We start from the raw sequence: 15,011 nt of genomic DNA, 5'->3' as shown, positions 1-15,011 counted from the left end.
AGATGAACTACTGTAGCAACTTTGGACAACATGGGACATTGAGAACATTGGTCTTAAAAAAAAAAAGCAAATGGATTGGAAAAGTTTACAATTTAACATGCATTAAGCTGCAGGAACCCTCTATAGGGGACATTTTTTTATATTATATTATTTTTTTATAGGGGGATTTTTTCCCCCCCCCTCCTAATCGATTGTAGGCGAATAGTTTGAACCATTACAAATTCTGGAGTCCCAACCCTCAAGTGTGAAATTCCACATCCAGGTATATGATTTGTGTGTCTCTATTTCTAAAAACGCATCTTTGAGCAAGCAATTGTGATTTTTACGTTAACTTACGTGATCTCGCACCACATTGTTGTTGCACATGTTTATTCCTACTTTTAGCTTCTATTTACAATACAATACATGCTGATTTATATAGCGCTTTCACAACAGCGGCAGCTGTAACAAAGCGCTTAACAAAACAGTTAACAAAGTAAAATAATAAACACAACAGATAATATAAAACACGGACAGTCGTGCAGTCCTAACCACTTTTCCGTCACACGCTTTGCTGTTTGAAGCAATTTGAGATGAAAGAGGAGAGAATCAAAGTGTCCTTTAACCAGTGGATCAGAGACGTCATGCTCAAAATGTGCAGACGTCGGCTACAAGCTAAGTTTCAAAGTCAACAAGAAGCTGTAGCATCCATTGATGAAAAAAGAGATTTATTATAGAAATGTTAAATAGACATTTCTTGCATTGCAGAGCAGCCTGCTGCAGTCACTACCGGAAATGATCAAGAGTGAAGACTAAGAGGTCTAGCAGTAACTTCTTAAATAGTTGGAACCGGTTTGTCTGGGCAGGTGCTGTTAGCTGGGTGGAACGTGGAATGACGTCAGTTTGTATAGTTACACTAACTGCTGTAATGAATGTCAGACATTCAACGAAAAAAACTAATGAGAGACCGCAGAATTTGGTGTTCTATCATTTTTCAATCTGAAAATTCGCAACAGGGTCAAAATGTTCACCCCTTGACAAAGCACACCACAGGAGCCATGTATGGGCCGCTGTTTTTTTTTTCGTTTTGTATTGTTTTATTGCCCATCATGTAATATTTGTTGCATTGATATAACATTTTTCTAAAACTGTTTAATTAAAATAGGGTTCCGGTTATTTGTTTTGGTTCATTTATCTTGTTAAATGTGTCCACCCACATTGAATTTTGAATGATAAACCCTCCCAGTCACGTCTCCAACAAATACCTCATATAAAGTGCTTGACCTCTCAAACAACGGCACTGGATATTCATTTAGTCCAATCTAGATTCAATTTTACACAGACCTGATCAGATTGGCACATATATTGCAGTTTATACAGGATCGGTGATCATTTGTAATGTCATAATTTGCCGATAGATCAATGTCGGCATTGGTTGGATTCGCAAAATAAGACATTACAGCAAAAATAATCTCATTCACTGTAGGGATGTTCTGTGCTGGCATTGTTAATAATCCAAGACGGGGATGGTCATACTGGTGGTCAGTTATTTTTACATATAATGCTGATAAACATTCAATATATGTTATTGAATTCGTATGTTTTGCATGAAAAAAGTGGAAAAGAAGGCGGCCCGGTAGTCCATTGGTTAGCACGTCGGCTTCACAGTGCAGAGGTACCGGGTTCGATTCCAGCTCTGGCCTCCCTGCGTGGGTTTTCTCCGGGTGCTCCGGTTTCCTCCCACATTCCAAAAATATGCATGGCAGGCTGATTGAACACTCTAAATTGTCCCTAGGTGTGAGTGTGAGCGTGCATGGTTGTTCGTCTATGTGTGCCCTGCGATTGGCTGGCAACCGATTCAGGGTGTCCCCCGCCTACTGCCCGTAGACGGCTCGGATGGGCTCCAGCACCCCCCGCGACCCTAGTGAGGATCAAGCGGTACGGAAGATGAATGAATGAATGAAAGTGGAAAAGAAAGAGAAGAGGGACAAATGCCAGAGAAAAAGCGTGAAAACCCAAAATGTGAAAAAATATCACTTGGACACCACTACACCTGGTTAATTACACGTACACTGGGTCTTATACTGCGCTATATTATATATTCTATAACATGAGTAGGCCTAGTATTTTTTTGTGGATTTGGCATGAAATGCAGAACAAATAAATCAATAATATAAAAATGTGAGTGATTTTTGTGAAAAAAAATGGACAAAATCACTTCTTGCGCAAAATCAGTTTTGTGCCACCCTTGAATTGTATTTTTTAATGCAAGAGCCCTTTCCACTGTGGAAAAAAATTACAATCTGTGCTTATTTTGTTTTTTCACACCCTTTGTTGTTGTGTAAGGACAGTGGATCTTTCATATATGCATTGAAAATGTATGATCAAAAAATAAATATATTACAACATTATAACAATATATTAAGAGCATATATTTTGCGTATATCTTATCCACATTTAAAATAGTATTTTTGGCATACATCTGGTGAGGAAGTCCAATATGGCCCCCCAGTAGCACAGTCGAAAAAATGGTTTCTTAGCATATTCCGTCAGATTTTGTTCCTAAATTTTTTACCCTAATATTTTGAACTAACTTGAGGCATCAGATGCTTTTATTTAATTCAGGGTCATCTAAAAAAATAATTCAGGTAGCACATCAACATTTGCATCACAAACCCTGGAGATCATGTTTAAAGCTTAAAATCTGCATTTGTGTTCATATTTTAGGTACACCTTGTATTTCATGTAGGTAAAGAAAGGTACATAAATTGAAATTTATTTGCCTCATGATAGTCACAACACACGGTGGAAACGCCTCCGTGAGGTCATCGGGTCGTACCACTGACGTCAATGCAGGCAAACAAGGCCTACATAATAAAAATTATCGTTGTACTTGCTTCTTGGGTAAATATTTATATTACTTTCGAAAAACATAAGAACGTATAGGTGTAAGCAGGTCAGAGTATTGGGATTGAGATTTTGATTGGGAGGAATGTCGGCGCCATTGACTGTCGGTGCTGGATAGACCTGGGGCGCTTGTGTTTTTTGCGCCAGTAATGGGCAGCATTTTTCACAACCCCGATTTGTTCAGTGGCTATGTCAGCGCTGTTGGACAGTTGGCGTTGGTGCGGCTGGATGGATGGCCGCTGAAGTTGAGGAGAGAGGAGCGTTGGCGAAGAGCGCCGATGCGTATTTGGAACCGTGAGTTGCCGCTTGGAATTGAAATGGATTTCCATGGGACAGGAGAAGTGAACCAATCTCTTTTTTCGTCAATGGATGCTACAGCTTCTTGTTGACTTTGAAACTTAGCTTGTAGCTGACATGTGCACATTTTGAGCATGACGTCTCTGATCCACTGGTTAAAGGACACTTTGATTCTCTCCTCTTTCATCTCAAACCGCTTCAAACAACAAAGCGTGTGACGGAAAAGTGGTTAGGGCTGCACGACTGTCCGTGTTTTATGTTATGTGTTGTGTTTATTATTTTACTTTATGTTAACTGTTTTGTAAAGCGCTTTGTTACAGCTGCCGCTGTTGTGAAAGCGCTATATAAATCAGCATGTATTGTATTGTATTGTATTGTTAATCGATGACAGCAAAGTGCTCCTGAAATACCAATAAGTAACGTTACAATCAGTTAAACAGAATTGGGGAAACAAAATAATTGCGATTATTTCGTCGATTGGGGAGCAAATACACCAAACCGTGCCGTGTTGCTTCTTTTCTCCTACGAACAGCGAGCGAACACACAAGCAGCCGGTGTCATTCGGTGACTAATGTGGCCAACCCGACACCCGGGACAAGGAATGAGGTTTGAAGTGAGAGGGGGGAAAAACACAACCAGGAAGTTCGAGAAGTGAAGCGTACTGTTCTTTCGTGTAGACATTCTCCCGGTGAAGAATAAACGCATATACGAACGGTGTCAACTTTGAAGGAAATCGAGCGGTTCTTTTTAGTGAAAGCTGCTCTTTTTGCCACAATATGGACTATGACCCGGTAAGGAATATCCAACGCGTGAGTTTTCCGGTTCCTTTTGTACGTTGACGTTATTTATAATTGTCCGTTTGTATTTAGATACATAAAATAAGTTGTTTGACCTAACTTGTTTTAGGGGTTGTTTAAAACAAGTTGCAACGGTCAGATCTCTTCATTCAACAATGAAATCAACTAAATGATTCCGCTCCCGTTGAACTTAAATGTTTTCATTTCCTTGTCGAGAACCAAGCCATTTTATTGCGCTAAACAGACAACTAAATGGACTGGCCGAAGAATTATGCATCGTTACCCGAGTTTCAACTGTCTTCGTTGTGTATGATTCTGGCATTTAATACGGTTATATTTCATTCGAGTTTGTCGTTTTGACTGAACTGTTTGTACTCCGTAGTGTACCTGTGCATATGTAGTCGCTGGGCCTCCGGACACTTCACAACCAACTGACGCATTCATTTTTACCAGTTAAACTGAACATGAGTTCTCTCCTACGGCAATAATTGAATCATTTGACTTTATTGAATTTGGCCAATGAAGATCAATGATCATGATGGAAGCCACGGCATCATTTTATGGACGAAATGACAATTTTAAGTGAATTGGAGGAAGCTACAGATACACCTTCGACACGATTTTAAAACCATATTTTAAAGAAACTGTCATCACATGGTGAGCCATATAGGAAAGAAGCAATTTGTCACATCAGATGCATGATGATAATGATGATGGCGATGATGTGGCATTGTTCCACTGTGGAAAGTTGCAGTTCACTGAACGATGCAAAGACACAAAATACTGGGTAACAGCTGAATTTGATCATCTCAAAATGCCTTGACGGACGCATATATCATTCCTACAGCAGCAAGTGCCATCCAGATTCAATCTGGACGGCATGTGCTGTCTGGAATAATGCTTCAGATTACAGCACTGTTGGGAGAAGCTTCTGAGCCAGACAAATATGTTGAATGTCAGTGTCCAGTGGTTCCACATACAATATGTGCTATCCATTTTATTGTGTTTCCACTTGCAGGCTATAGGTAGTGTGTTTTGGATCGGTGGATGTTGCTGTGCACTATGCAATGAAAACAAGCTTTCCATTGACAAATTGAAAAAAGACTAATTACATTTTTGGGAATTTTTATAATCCATCCATCAAGTTTGTAAATCTCTTGTCCTCATCGGGGTTGTGAATGATCTGAAGCCTATCCCAGCTACGTTAGGCGTTAGAGGTGATGCACACCCTAGACAGGTTGCTGGCAGAGTGCAAGAGTGCAATTGGTCATAACGTAATTACATTCTGAAGTTGCTACAAAATAATAAGATGAAAATAAAATAAATATATTGGTAAATGCCAAAAACAAAACAATCAACGATTGAACATGGCACCCTGTCTCATGGTTTTAGAATGTCATGTTATTTAAGTAGCTGATGCAGCTATAACTGCTGCCTAAAAACCTGAATTTAACTGCATTACATCTGATAAGTGTTAGTTAACACCCCGATCTTGAGATTATGACCATGCACCATCCCACTATATTAAGTATGATGTAAATTTTGAACAAAATTTACTGATACTCTTGTAATACTTATCTCAGGAAGGACTTAAGATGCCATGTCCCCCTTTACAGGCGAACCTAATTTGACTTTCTCTAAGTTCTTGAATGCACATTTCCAACTGTTCAATGTATCAGTTTTGTTGTTTGTTTGTTTGTTTGTTTGTTTTTCTCTAACATGGATCATAAAGTCAAAATGTACATCAGGGGTTTGATTCATACACTGACTAATACATTTTCTTGTTCATTTAGAATTGGTATTTAAACGGTCCTTTTCATTTCTGTTTGCATTTTGATGTGGTTCGAAGATGACATTAACAATTGCTCAACCGTACCTATCCATTGCAAGGGTTCAAACAAGATATACTCACAGAGAAGTGGCCCCTCGGCATAGGCAATGTTCACACTGCAGCTCAATTCCATTTTTTTCTTTGCTTTTTTCATGCGGCGTGAAAAGCACAATTCAGAATTTTTTCCCTCTCACTCTTTCATATATGGATATAAGTTGTATATGTATGTAATGTGCTAATCACACATCCTGCACTCATCTGACCTATATGTCATCAAAATCCCAAAATGCACTCCACATGGGTAGTAGAAAGTGCTTGGGAGGGGGCAGCGCTGTTGTGTGACGTCATCTTTTGTGCGTGTTTGTCAACATTGTGCGTTATGCGCCTGCGTGTCATATCACCCGATGCGTTCCGTTCACATTAGAAGTAGAATTTGTTTTTGTAATGTGAACTAGTACATAAAAAGATCGAGTGTAACAAAAATATATTCATTCATTCATTCATCTTCCGAGCCGCTTGATCCTCACTAGGGTCGCGGGGGGTGCTGGAGCCTATCCCAGCTGTCTTCGGGCAGTAGGCGGGGGACACCCTGAATTGGTTGCCAGCCAATCGCAGGGCACACAGAAACGAACAACCATTCGCACTCACACCTAGGGACAATTTAGAGTGTTCAATCAGCCTGCCACACATGTTTTAGGAATGTGGGAGGAAACCGGAGCACCCGGAGAAAACCCACGCAGGCCCGGGGAGAACATGCAAACTCCACACAGGGAGGCCGGAGCTGGAATCGAACCCGGTACCTCTGCACTGTGAAGCCGACGTGCTAACCACTGGAACAAAAACAACTGGAACAATTCAAAATTGGGCATCACGCCCTGCACTTTGAAGGTGGCCCTTTTTGTCATCAGCCGGTTGCAACAGCGACACAGTGAATCAAACAATTCTTCATACCCATGTTCACTTGTGGGTTTTTGTGATTTTAAAAAAGGAGACCATTCTAAATCATTTGTCTGTCTTCACTCCATTTAATGGGATATTTAATGCCTTGGAAATTCATTTGTAACCTTCTCCTGGCTGAGATATTTGAATAATCAAATCCTTACGATGCTGTGAAAGCTCTCTTGTGACCGTGGCTTGTGCTGTAAGATGTGGCAACAAAAATGTCAGCATAAGCTTCCAAGAATGTAGAAGTTCACTTGGGGTTGTCAACTAATTAGTCAGAGAATCTAGAACTAGTGGCAGGTGCGAGCCGACTCCCATTTAACATGAGTTTGAACGTGATTGGTTAAATCTGAACTTGGCCACATCCATCCACATCATTGTATGACTGTGCATATGTGTGCCGCATCGGATCAGTAGATGTTTTGGGATCGGTTGTCATGTCATAATGTGCCAATCGATCAATGTCATTAATCAGATCCACAAAATAAAACATTCGAGCTAAATCAATCTCATTCACTACAGTGACTTTTTGTGCTGCGTCATTAATAAATGAGGTTTTCTCGACTTGTAAAGCTGGATATTTGTTTTGCCAATTTTTTTTCCACCCATAATTTAGGTGGTTAAACCCCACACACCACCGTTTTCTCTGTACTGCATGTTTTTCAGGGTTTTGGGAAGAATTTTTAGGTTTGAGTGTAATTTTTTTTTTCCCCCAAAGCATTTCAATGGCCATCAATTCCACACGATTTTTAGGTATTTGTGGGCTGGGCCCGTCCCAGTCCCCCGTGAATAACGGAGGTTGACTGTGCAGATTGGTCCATCTTTGATCGGATTGGTGATATATATATACTAGCTGGTTCGCCGCCCTCCGGGCGGCTCATCAGCTAGTTCCTGCGGAAGGCTGGTAAGGTGGTGGTTCGCCGCCCTCCGGGCGGCTCATCAGCTGGTTCCTGCGGAAGGCTGGTAAGGTGGGCCTTTGGTTCAACTTTTTGTTCATCTTCATTGCTTATCGCGAAAATAAAGAGATGTTTAGCTCTACTAAATAACTAACAATTTTATTGCAATGCTTGTGGGTAGACAACATTTTTTTCGCTAAGATGCCCGCGCGATCGTAGTGAGCCACTGCCTGAGCGGCGCAGTGGCGCGGTGAAGTAGGTACGTTTTGAAAAGGGACAGACGGAAGGACAGACCGCGTGCGGGACGACGCACAATATATATATATAATAGATAGATATATATATATTTTTTACTAATTATTTTAACTCACTGATCAGCTTCAAATTCCCAATCATGTAAAGGTCTAGTGTGTGAGTTGTACAGGTTATTTCATAACCTCAACTCAAGTTGAAAGATCAAGCGGCTCGGAAGATGAATGAATGAATGAATGAATGAATGAATGAACTCAAGTTGATAGAATCATTGGCAAGACGGGAGGGGAAAAAACTTTAGAGGCCAGTCAATGATGCAGCAAAACCCGTTTCCTTGAGTCATCATGTTTAGAGTCTGATGGAAACGCATGAGACTTTGTACCTGTATGTACACTCTGGAACTACAGATTGCCATCTAATTTCTGCTCTGTAGGAGTCCCCAAATTGTGTGAGGTCACTGCCTTACTTGCTGTTGACCTACTTTGAGATGCCAAACCCCAGAAGATTGTCATAGGCAAACTTTCAAGCAACTGAAAGGCCTCTCGGAGCTAACAATACTGTTGTGCATGCTGACTACATGCCAGATGGTTTGTTTTTGAAGGTTTTTTTTTTTTTTTTTTTCCAAAACAAGGAGCCAGCATGCCCAATACAAAAGACATAAATACATTTGTGTTAAGTGATCTACACGCAGCATTGTACAAAGTCAAACATGAACTTCAAAGGTTAAGGCCAATCCGTTCCACGATGGTAGTGGAGTGTTTTTTCCAAACTGGATCACATAGCTAATGCGGAATAAGAAATCATCCGTTCTTGAGTCAAACTTTGCCATTAACGTAATGGGCATTTTTGAAATTCCAACTAAATATTTGTAGCTATTGTTTGTACAAGTGTAAAAATAAGTTAACTGCGGTTAACATTAACAAGTACAAAACAACAAATTCACAAAGAATGAACTACAACCACCGATTGCACCTTCTATGGCATTTCATTTGCACCAGCCGTTTGCTCCGTTTTTGCATCCTATTCACAAAGGATGTTGCACTCATGATATTACACCAGCGCAAACAGTTTGATAGTTGATAGCTGAGTGCTGTTTGCACCAGATTTCCCCCTGACTGTAAGTATAAATGCTGGCTTTGTTCCCTGAACACCGTGGCAGAACCATAGCATTTAGGAAGAGAAATATAATCAGAATGTGAGCTTGGGGTCCTGACTGAGGAGGTGGGAATATAAATCAATATGTATATCTCTGAAAATATCAAAACTATCGCCTTATAATTCGTATCTCATTGACATGAGATTTTTTTTTTCTGCTTGGCTCTCGATGAAGGCGGACGCTTATTGCACAGCTCCCCTGCCCTCCCACCTTTTTTTTCCCTGCTCGCCACTTAGTCTTTTGTGCTGTCTTAGTCTTGTCCAACTTTTTTTCCCTAGCCTCCTACCGTGTTTTCATCCGAAGAACTAACCATGGAATTAGTTGGCTGGTCTCTCGATGTAATCGATGTAATCGAGAGACCAGCACTCAGACTGAGAGTCCAGAGAGTCCAACACTCAGACTCAAGAGGTGACTGAGGTCAACCGCAATATTGTTGCGGTTTTGGAGCGACTCCGCACGATCGACAATACCATGGAGAAGTTGGAATCCACGCTGCGGAAAGAATTTTCTGATCCGACTGATTGGCGCCAGTGAGGAGATACAGACCAAGGACTCAAGGCTGTCTGGAATTGTTGGCGGCCGTCTCTCCAAAACAAACAACGCTATCTGGCCTTTCCCCTGGATGGAAATACGCAGGGAGTCTAGGGCCCCCACCAAGACCCCCTCCTTCTCGGCCATGGACTGATAAGCCGGGACTGTCTTCATGATGAGCAGACCTCGACGAAGCAGCTATGACCTGTACATGCATACACGTACATGACTGGACAACCACACGCGCATACACATCCTTGGTATCACTGTCTTCATCGCTCCGATTCTTTTTCCCCCGTGACGTGGTTCGATAATGCGGAGCGCAACGGGGACCGTGCAGCTGGTCATTTTTCGGCCGCAATCATTTTGATATTTTCAGAGATTGATCTGGGCAAAAGTTGATGATGTGCAATCAATTTCATTACCTGCATCACAGCCGCCTTTGGCAAAACTGTGGCCCCACTCAAGCTTTTCATGCCCCGAAAATATTCTTGTCGCTTTCCAGGCAGAAATTTGAATGACAGGTGTCGAAGTCAGGCCAAAAGGCAGTCTTTCATGGCCCTAAATTACACACGACAGGGGGAGCAAATAGGTAATTTAAACTTTTCAGGGACAGCGGTTAATAGAGTGGACAGCTATTCAAATGTTGTTTTCTCTTATATTAATTCATCTTAATGTCACAGTTGTGCGTCAACCCCTACAATGGACCCTTATGTTTTTTCCATGCCTAACAACTAATAAAAACACAGAAAAAAAATCCTGATGTAGGTGATCCTTATTTGTGCATGAAAGTGTTAAGACCACCTGTCTTGTACACGTCTGAGCATTCCTTCACATTGGTCAGATGTCACAGGTCACAATGTGGCCACGGCAGATGAGGCCCTATGCACGGTGTCTGATCTGGGTCAGGGGAGGGGGAGCTCTGCCTGGCATGACGATAGCTTCTTTGTGCTTATGCTTCCATGAACACTCTTCCACAGAGGAGTGCCAATTTTACCCCAGCTTTTGATACGTTATTTGCTTCCCTCAAACTCTGTGTGACTATTTGTGCTGGTGTTAGTGAATTAAACGCTGTTTATTCATCTGCCTCATTTGCGTAGAGGTGTGAAATGATTCCACCAAATATATGCATACTAGCTAATTTTACACGAGTACGACCAGAATTTTCAAATTATTGGATCTAGCAAAGCCGTCATTTTGACGGCCTGCGCTCTGTTGCGATCAGTTTTGCATCTTGGTGTGATTTTTGCAATGTTCATTTTGTTTGGAAATTGACCAGTATAAATTATAAATGTATGTACGAGATTTGCAGGCCTCCAGAATTACTTTTTTCACATCAGTTTATTTGCAAACCGTACTTGTTTTGTTTTTGGATTCATGCCCAATATGAGTGACTTGCTTCTCTTGAACAATTTTCAACACTGAAGGAGAATTTCTTTCAGCTTTAGCTTCTGCCATTCCTTCATTAATATTTCACTCTTCAGTGTTATAGTGTGGAATGTACTGTACGATGACCAAAATAAAACAAACTAAAATACTAAATAAACAATTCTGTTAATTACCTATATTGCTGTATATCTCAGGATCAAGAATGCCTTTTGCTTGATTTGGTCCAGTATTTACATTGTATCTCTTGAATTGATCAACATCCGTCTTATGATTCCTATTTATATCGTTTTCGATGAAAACGGGGTGGAAAGTTGGCCTTTTTACATTAGTAAGTGTGAATAAATCTGCTTCTCCTCACGAGGGTTGTGGACGAGCTGGAGTCGATCCCAGTCGTCTTCGGGCAAGTAGGCGGGGTACACCCTAAATTGGTTGCCGACCCACCCCACCTCCTATCGATTTTCTCGATTGACACAGACCATTTCGTAACTGTCCTTCCATTTCAAAGTTCATACCGCTTCTGTCAGTCATTCAGGGTTCTAATACTGTGATGTTAAAGGGCTGCGTGAATTGACTGCAATGATATTTGATGATGATGCAGAACTTAGCATATGAGCCTCCACTGTTAAAATTGATATTTGAAATGTTGTTTTCAGAGTTGATGGTATATTTACATTGGTCATAGCTGTAGTAATGAGTTTGGCGTTAAAGATTGACAGAACCATTAACTGGTGATATTTAAATCGGAGATTCTCTATGTATTAATACTATAAATGAATAGGGTGCGTGAAGGGAAAAATAATCGACAGACATTGGACAATTTGACGATGATTTCTACGAACGTTGCATAGGCAAAATCTGGCCCCAGTCCGTAGTCTTCTCTATAGTTACAAATTGTTGGGGCAAAGTTTTCCGGACAGAATCGAAATCTTATACAGTACGCCATTGCATCCTTTTTCTATCCCACTTTTTCTTTTTAAGATCGCGGGTGAACTGGAAACTACTGTATCTCAGCTGACTTTGGGCGATAGGCGGGGTACAAGCTCATCACTGGGCATATAAAGGATAAATAACTATTCAACCTCACCTTTACACCCAAGGACAATTGAGAGGCTTGGCTTACGTAACATGCATGTACCGTATTTGGAATGTGGGAGGCTGCCCAAGTACCCGGAGAGAACCCAGGCAATCGCAGCAAGAACATACAAACGTGACACAGGAAGGCCGCAACCCAGGATTCAAACACACTCGGGCTGAGGATTGAGGGCCGCCACTTTTGGACGAGTGTCCTGAAGAAATCCATAAAAATCTGAAGTGTGCCATAAGCCACCTGCGAGTCCCAGTTCACACCCTGAAAAATGCAACTCTATATCTTTGTTTGAAGCCTGAAATGTGTCTAAAGTTCAACTGAGTTGAATCCTTTAGCAAGCCACTGTAGGTTCCCCTATTCTTGTTGAACAGAAAGAAAGATGTCTATACATCTGAGTCAAGATCAGATCTACACAATCTTCTGATGGCAGATAAATCTCCCAAGTATTGTGAGAATTCACCCAAAGCATGATGGGCCAGTTTTAATTCGATACCAAGTTGTTTAACAATCTTTTTTTTTAAACTCGTCTTTTTTTCCCCCGTCTTCTGTGCTTAGGAGCGAAGGGGTGAGATATCAACACCAGAGGCATTGGATAAAATGGAGTCCTTAAGGAGTGAAGTCGATGGCGTGAAAAACATCATGACGCAGAATGTGGACCGAATCCTGGCCAGGGGGGAGAGACTGGATGATCTCATGGGCAAGTCGGAGGATCTTCAGGATGGGGTCAGTCTTTTTTTTATCTTTGTGATTTGAAGGAATACATTTGCTTTGTGGACTGTGTATTCACAAACAAAAAGACGCCGGTGATGTCAGTGATTCTTATCAGTGATGCCTGAAGAACGAGTCAACAGACCCCGCCCATAACTGCATTTGCTTGGTTTTGTTATATTGTGTTCATGCACAATGCTATCAATTTTAAGATAACCTCCTCTCGTTTTGCGAGAGCATCGCAGCATGAGGCGTTTTGGTGAGCTGACCGGTGTCCTCTCCTTTTCGTCCAGGCAAAGCACTTCAAGCACACGTCTCAGAAAGTGGCTCGCTCCTACTGGTGGAAAAATGTAAAGATCGTCGTGGTCATCGTGGTCATCGTCCTCATCATCGTGCTTATCATCATCCTCCTGGCCACTGGCGTCATCCCCGTCAGTGCCCCTGTGCCGCCCATTATCGAACCCACGCCCGGCCCATAAAAACACACCGAGTTGAAGTAATTGTACATACCAATATTATTTAATCATTGTGCTGTTGCACGGTTACAAATTTGATAGGACCTGTTAATTGCTTGCTGTCTGTTGAAATGTTGTTTGTTTGTTTGTTTTTCTTAGGCTGAATCGAACAGCGACTTGCAGTTTTTATGTGATTGGTGTTTTTCCTGATTTTTGGTGTTACCGACGTTGACTGTTCAGCTGCAACCCTTTCGCATATGTCGAAGTATGGTGGATGTGGTTGATTGGGTTTCGAGCTCACATTTTTCAGGGCCGAACGAGCTTCAGCCATCACGTGTATAGAAATATCATTGGGGAGTCCTTTGCTTTCGTAATGGGTGTTGGCTTATTGAGTATATGGATGCCATTTTACTGCAGGTCACTGTAAAGAAAGGCTGGAATGTTTTAAATTTGTCCAAAATGTTACAATTTGGTGGTTTGGAAGCCAGACAATCAACAATCATGTCAATTTAAATTGTGTCTCAAAACTATCGAGTCCACATAACAATTGTTTTATTGTTGGAACTAGCTCCTCTGGTAGGTCAAAGGCATGATGTGACAATTGTGCTCTTGGAAATATCACGTCATAGTCTTGGACTGTGTAACTGTTCTTACTTTTCTGCAGAGGTCTACTTATTCATTTTGGAATACACAGAATCGTAAACCTGTGCTTTGACGCTTTGGAGTGTCCTAAGCCTTTTTCCGGCCATGTGTGTCCTCAATCTTGTTGTACGTATTTGCACATCCCTCCCTCATAGTGGCTCCCTTGCTTTGTTTCTTTGCCTTCTAACCAGTGAAAAACAGAGGTTTGCACACAGCCATACAGACTTCCGCATCACGACGCATACCTGCCCCAAACCTGGTTCACTGTATCAATAAGCAGACTGGCATGCTCGAGCATTTCAGTTTTGTGGCTTCTCTTGCTCTGCTTATGCTTCACCAGTATCTGTTTGTCTTTCAGCTTAATGACAGGATGATTTGTGAGATGTAACACAAGTGTTCATGTGCAAGTGTGGAAAGTGAAACCAGCCACACCACTCCACTGTTATCTCAAAGGTCAATTGAATTAACTTTAAATGTATACAAGTAGAAATGTTCCCATTTGTGTGTACATTATATGCGTACGGTTGTCTTTCACCTTGATCATAATGACAGTCTGTGATTTAGGGGTATTTATTAAATGCATTATGTTGTTAGTAGGCTTTTTAAATCAATTGTGCAGTTGGCATTTCTATCAAAGATAATTAGGGCCATTTATTTTGAAGAAAATAAAGATTTCATATATACTTTTAAAAGAAAAAGTTTCTCTTTTTTTTCCCTTTGTAAGTTTCTGGTGTAAATTAGTTGAAAAGTCAGATAAAACTCTACTTCTTGACCTGACTCAAACTGCGTAACACTCCGAGGCTTCGGCCACAGCTGTTCCTGTCATAATTAGGGTCGGAGCAGCAACTCAACTCCGCTGTATTTATAGAGCACTTTAAAACAACCACCGCTGTATATGAAGTGCATGGAGCAAAAATCATATTTACAACAATAAATCAATAAATTAATAAACAAAGACAGTAGAAAGCACAAAAACAGTCAAACTAAAAATCAAGTGTCATGCTGAGCCAAAGAATTAAAAAATTAGTTTTGAGGCGGGTTTTAAAGATGGCCAGTGGGGTGGGGGGGGGGCTTGCCGAATGTTCAGTGGGATGTCATTCCACAGAGAGAGACCAGCAACGGGAAAGGCTCGTCCCCTCTGA

The 15,011-nt window shown here is 41.3% G+C and overlaps 1 protein-coding gene across 2 annotated transcripts; it reads left to right on the top strand.

Moving 5' to 3' along the window:
* Window positions 1–3,712: 3,712 nt before the first annotated feature.
* vamp8 (vesicle-associated membrane protein 8 (endobrevin)) lies at window positions 3,713–14,567 on the top strand. 2 transcript variants are annotated; one of them, XM_052068393.1, is made up of 3 exons: window positions 3,713–3,992; window positions 12,620–12,787; window positions 13,066–14,567. In XM_052068393.1, exons 1-3 carry the CDS (start codon window positions 3,960–3,962, stop codon window positions 13,249–13,251), a joined length of 387 nt encoding a protein of 128 aa, XP_051924353.1. In that variant the 5' UTR covers window positions 3,713–3,959; the 3' UTR covers window positions 13,252–14,567. The 2 variants fall into 2 exon arrangements, with proteins under 2 accessions (XP_051924353.1, XP_051924354.1); XM_052068394.1 differs by having other exon boundaries at window positions 3,734–3,974.
* The last annotated feature ends 444 nt before the right edge of the window (window positions 14,568–15,011 follow it).

Source organism: Hippocampus zosterae, chromosome 6, assembly GCF_025434085.1.
Source record: "Hippocampus zosterae strain Florida chromosome 6, ASM2543408v3, whole genome shotgun sequence".
In the NCBI taxonomy this organism is placed as follows: domain Eukaryota; kingdom Metazoa; phylum Chordata; class Actinopteri; order Syngnathiformes; family Syngnathidae; genus Hippocampus; species Hippocampus zosterae.
This window is presented reverse-complemented; position numbering and strand designations above follow the sequence as displayed.

Excerpts from the sequence above, each read along its gene's own strand:
- vamp8 (XM_052068393.1), top strand. The coding sequence starts at position 3,960 with ATGGACTATGACCCGGTAAGGAATATCCAACGC. Across the intron at positions 3,993-12,619 it reads CGGTAAGGAATATCCAACGC|GAGCGAAGGGGTGAGATATC; the intron begins GTGAGTTTTCCG and ends TTCTGTGCTTAG. Across the intron at positions 12,788-13,065 it reads CGGAGGATCTTCAGGATGGG|GCAAAGCACTTCAAGCACAC; the intron begins GTCAGTCTTTTT and ends CTTTTCGTCCAG.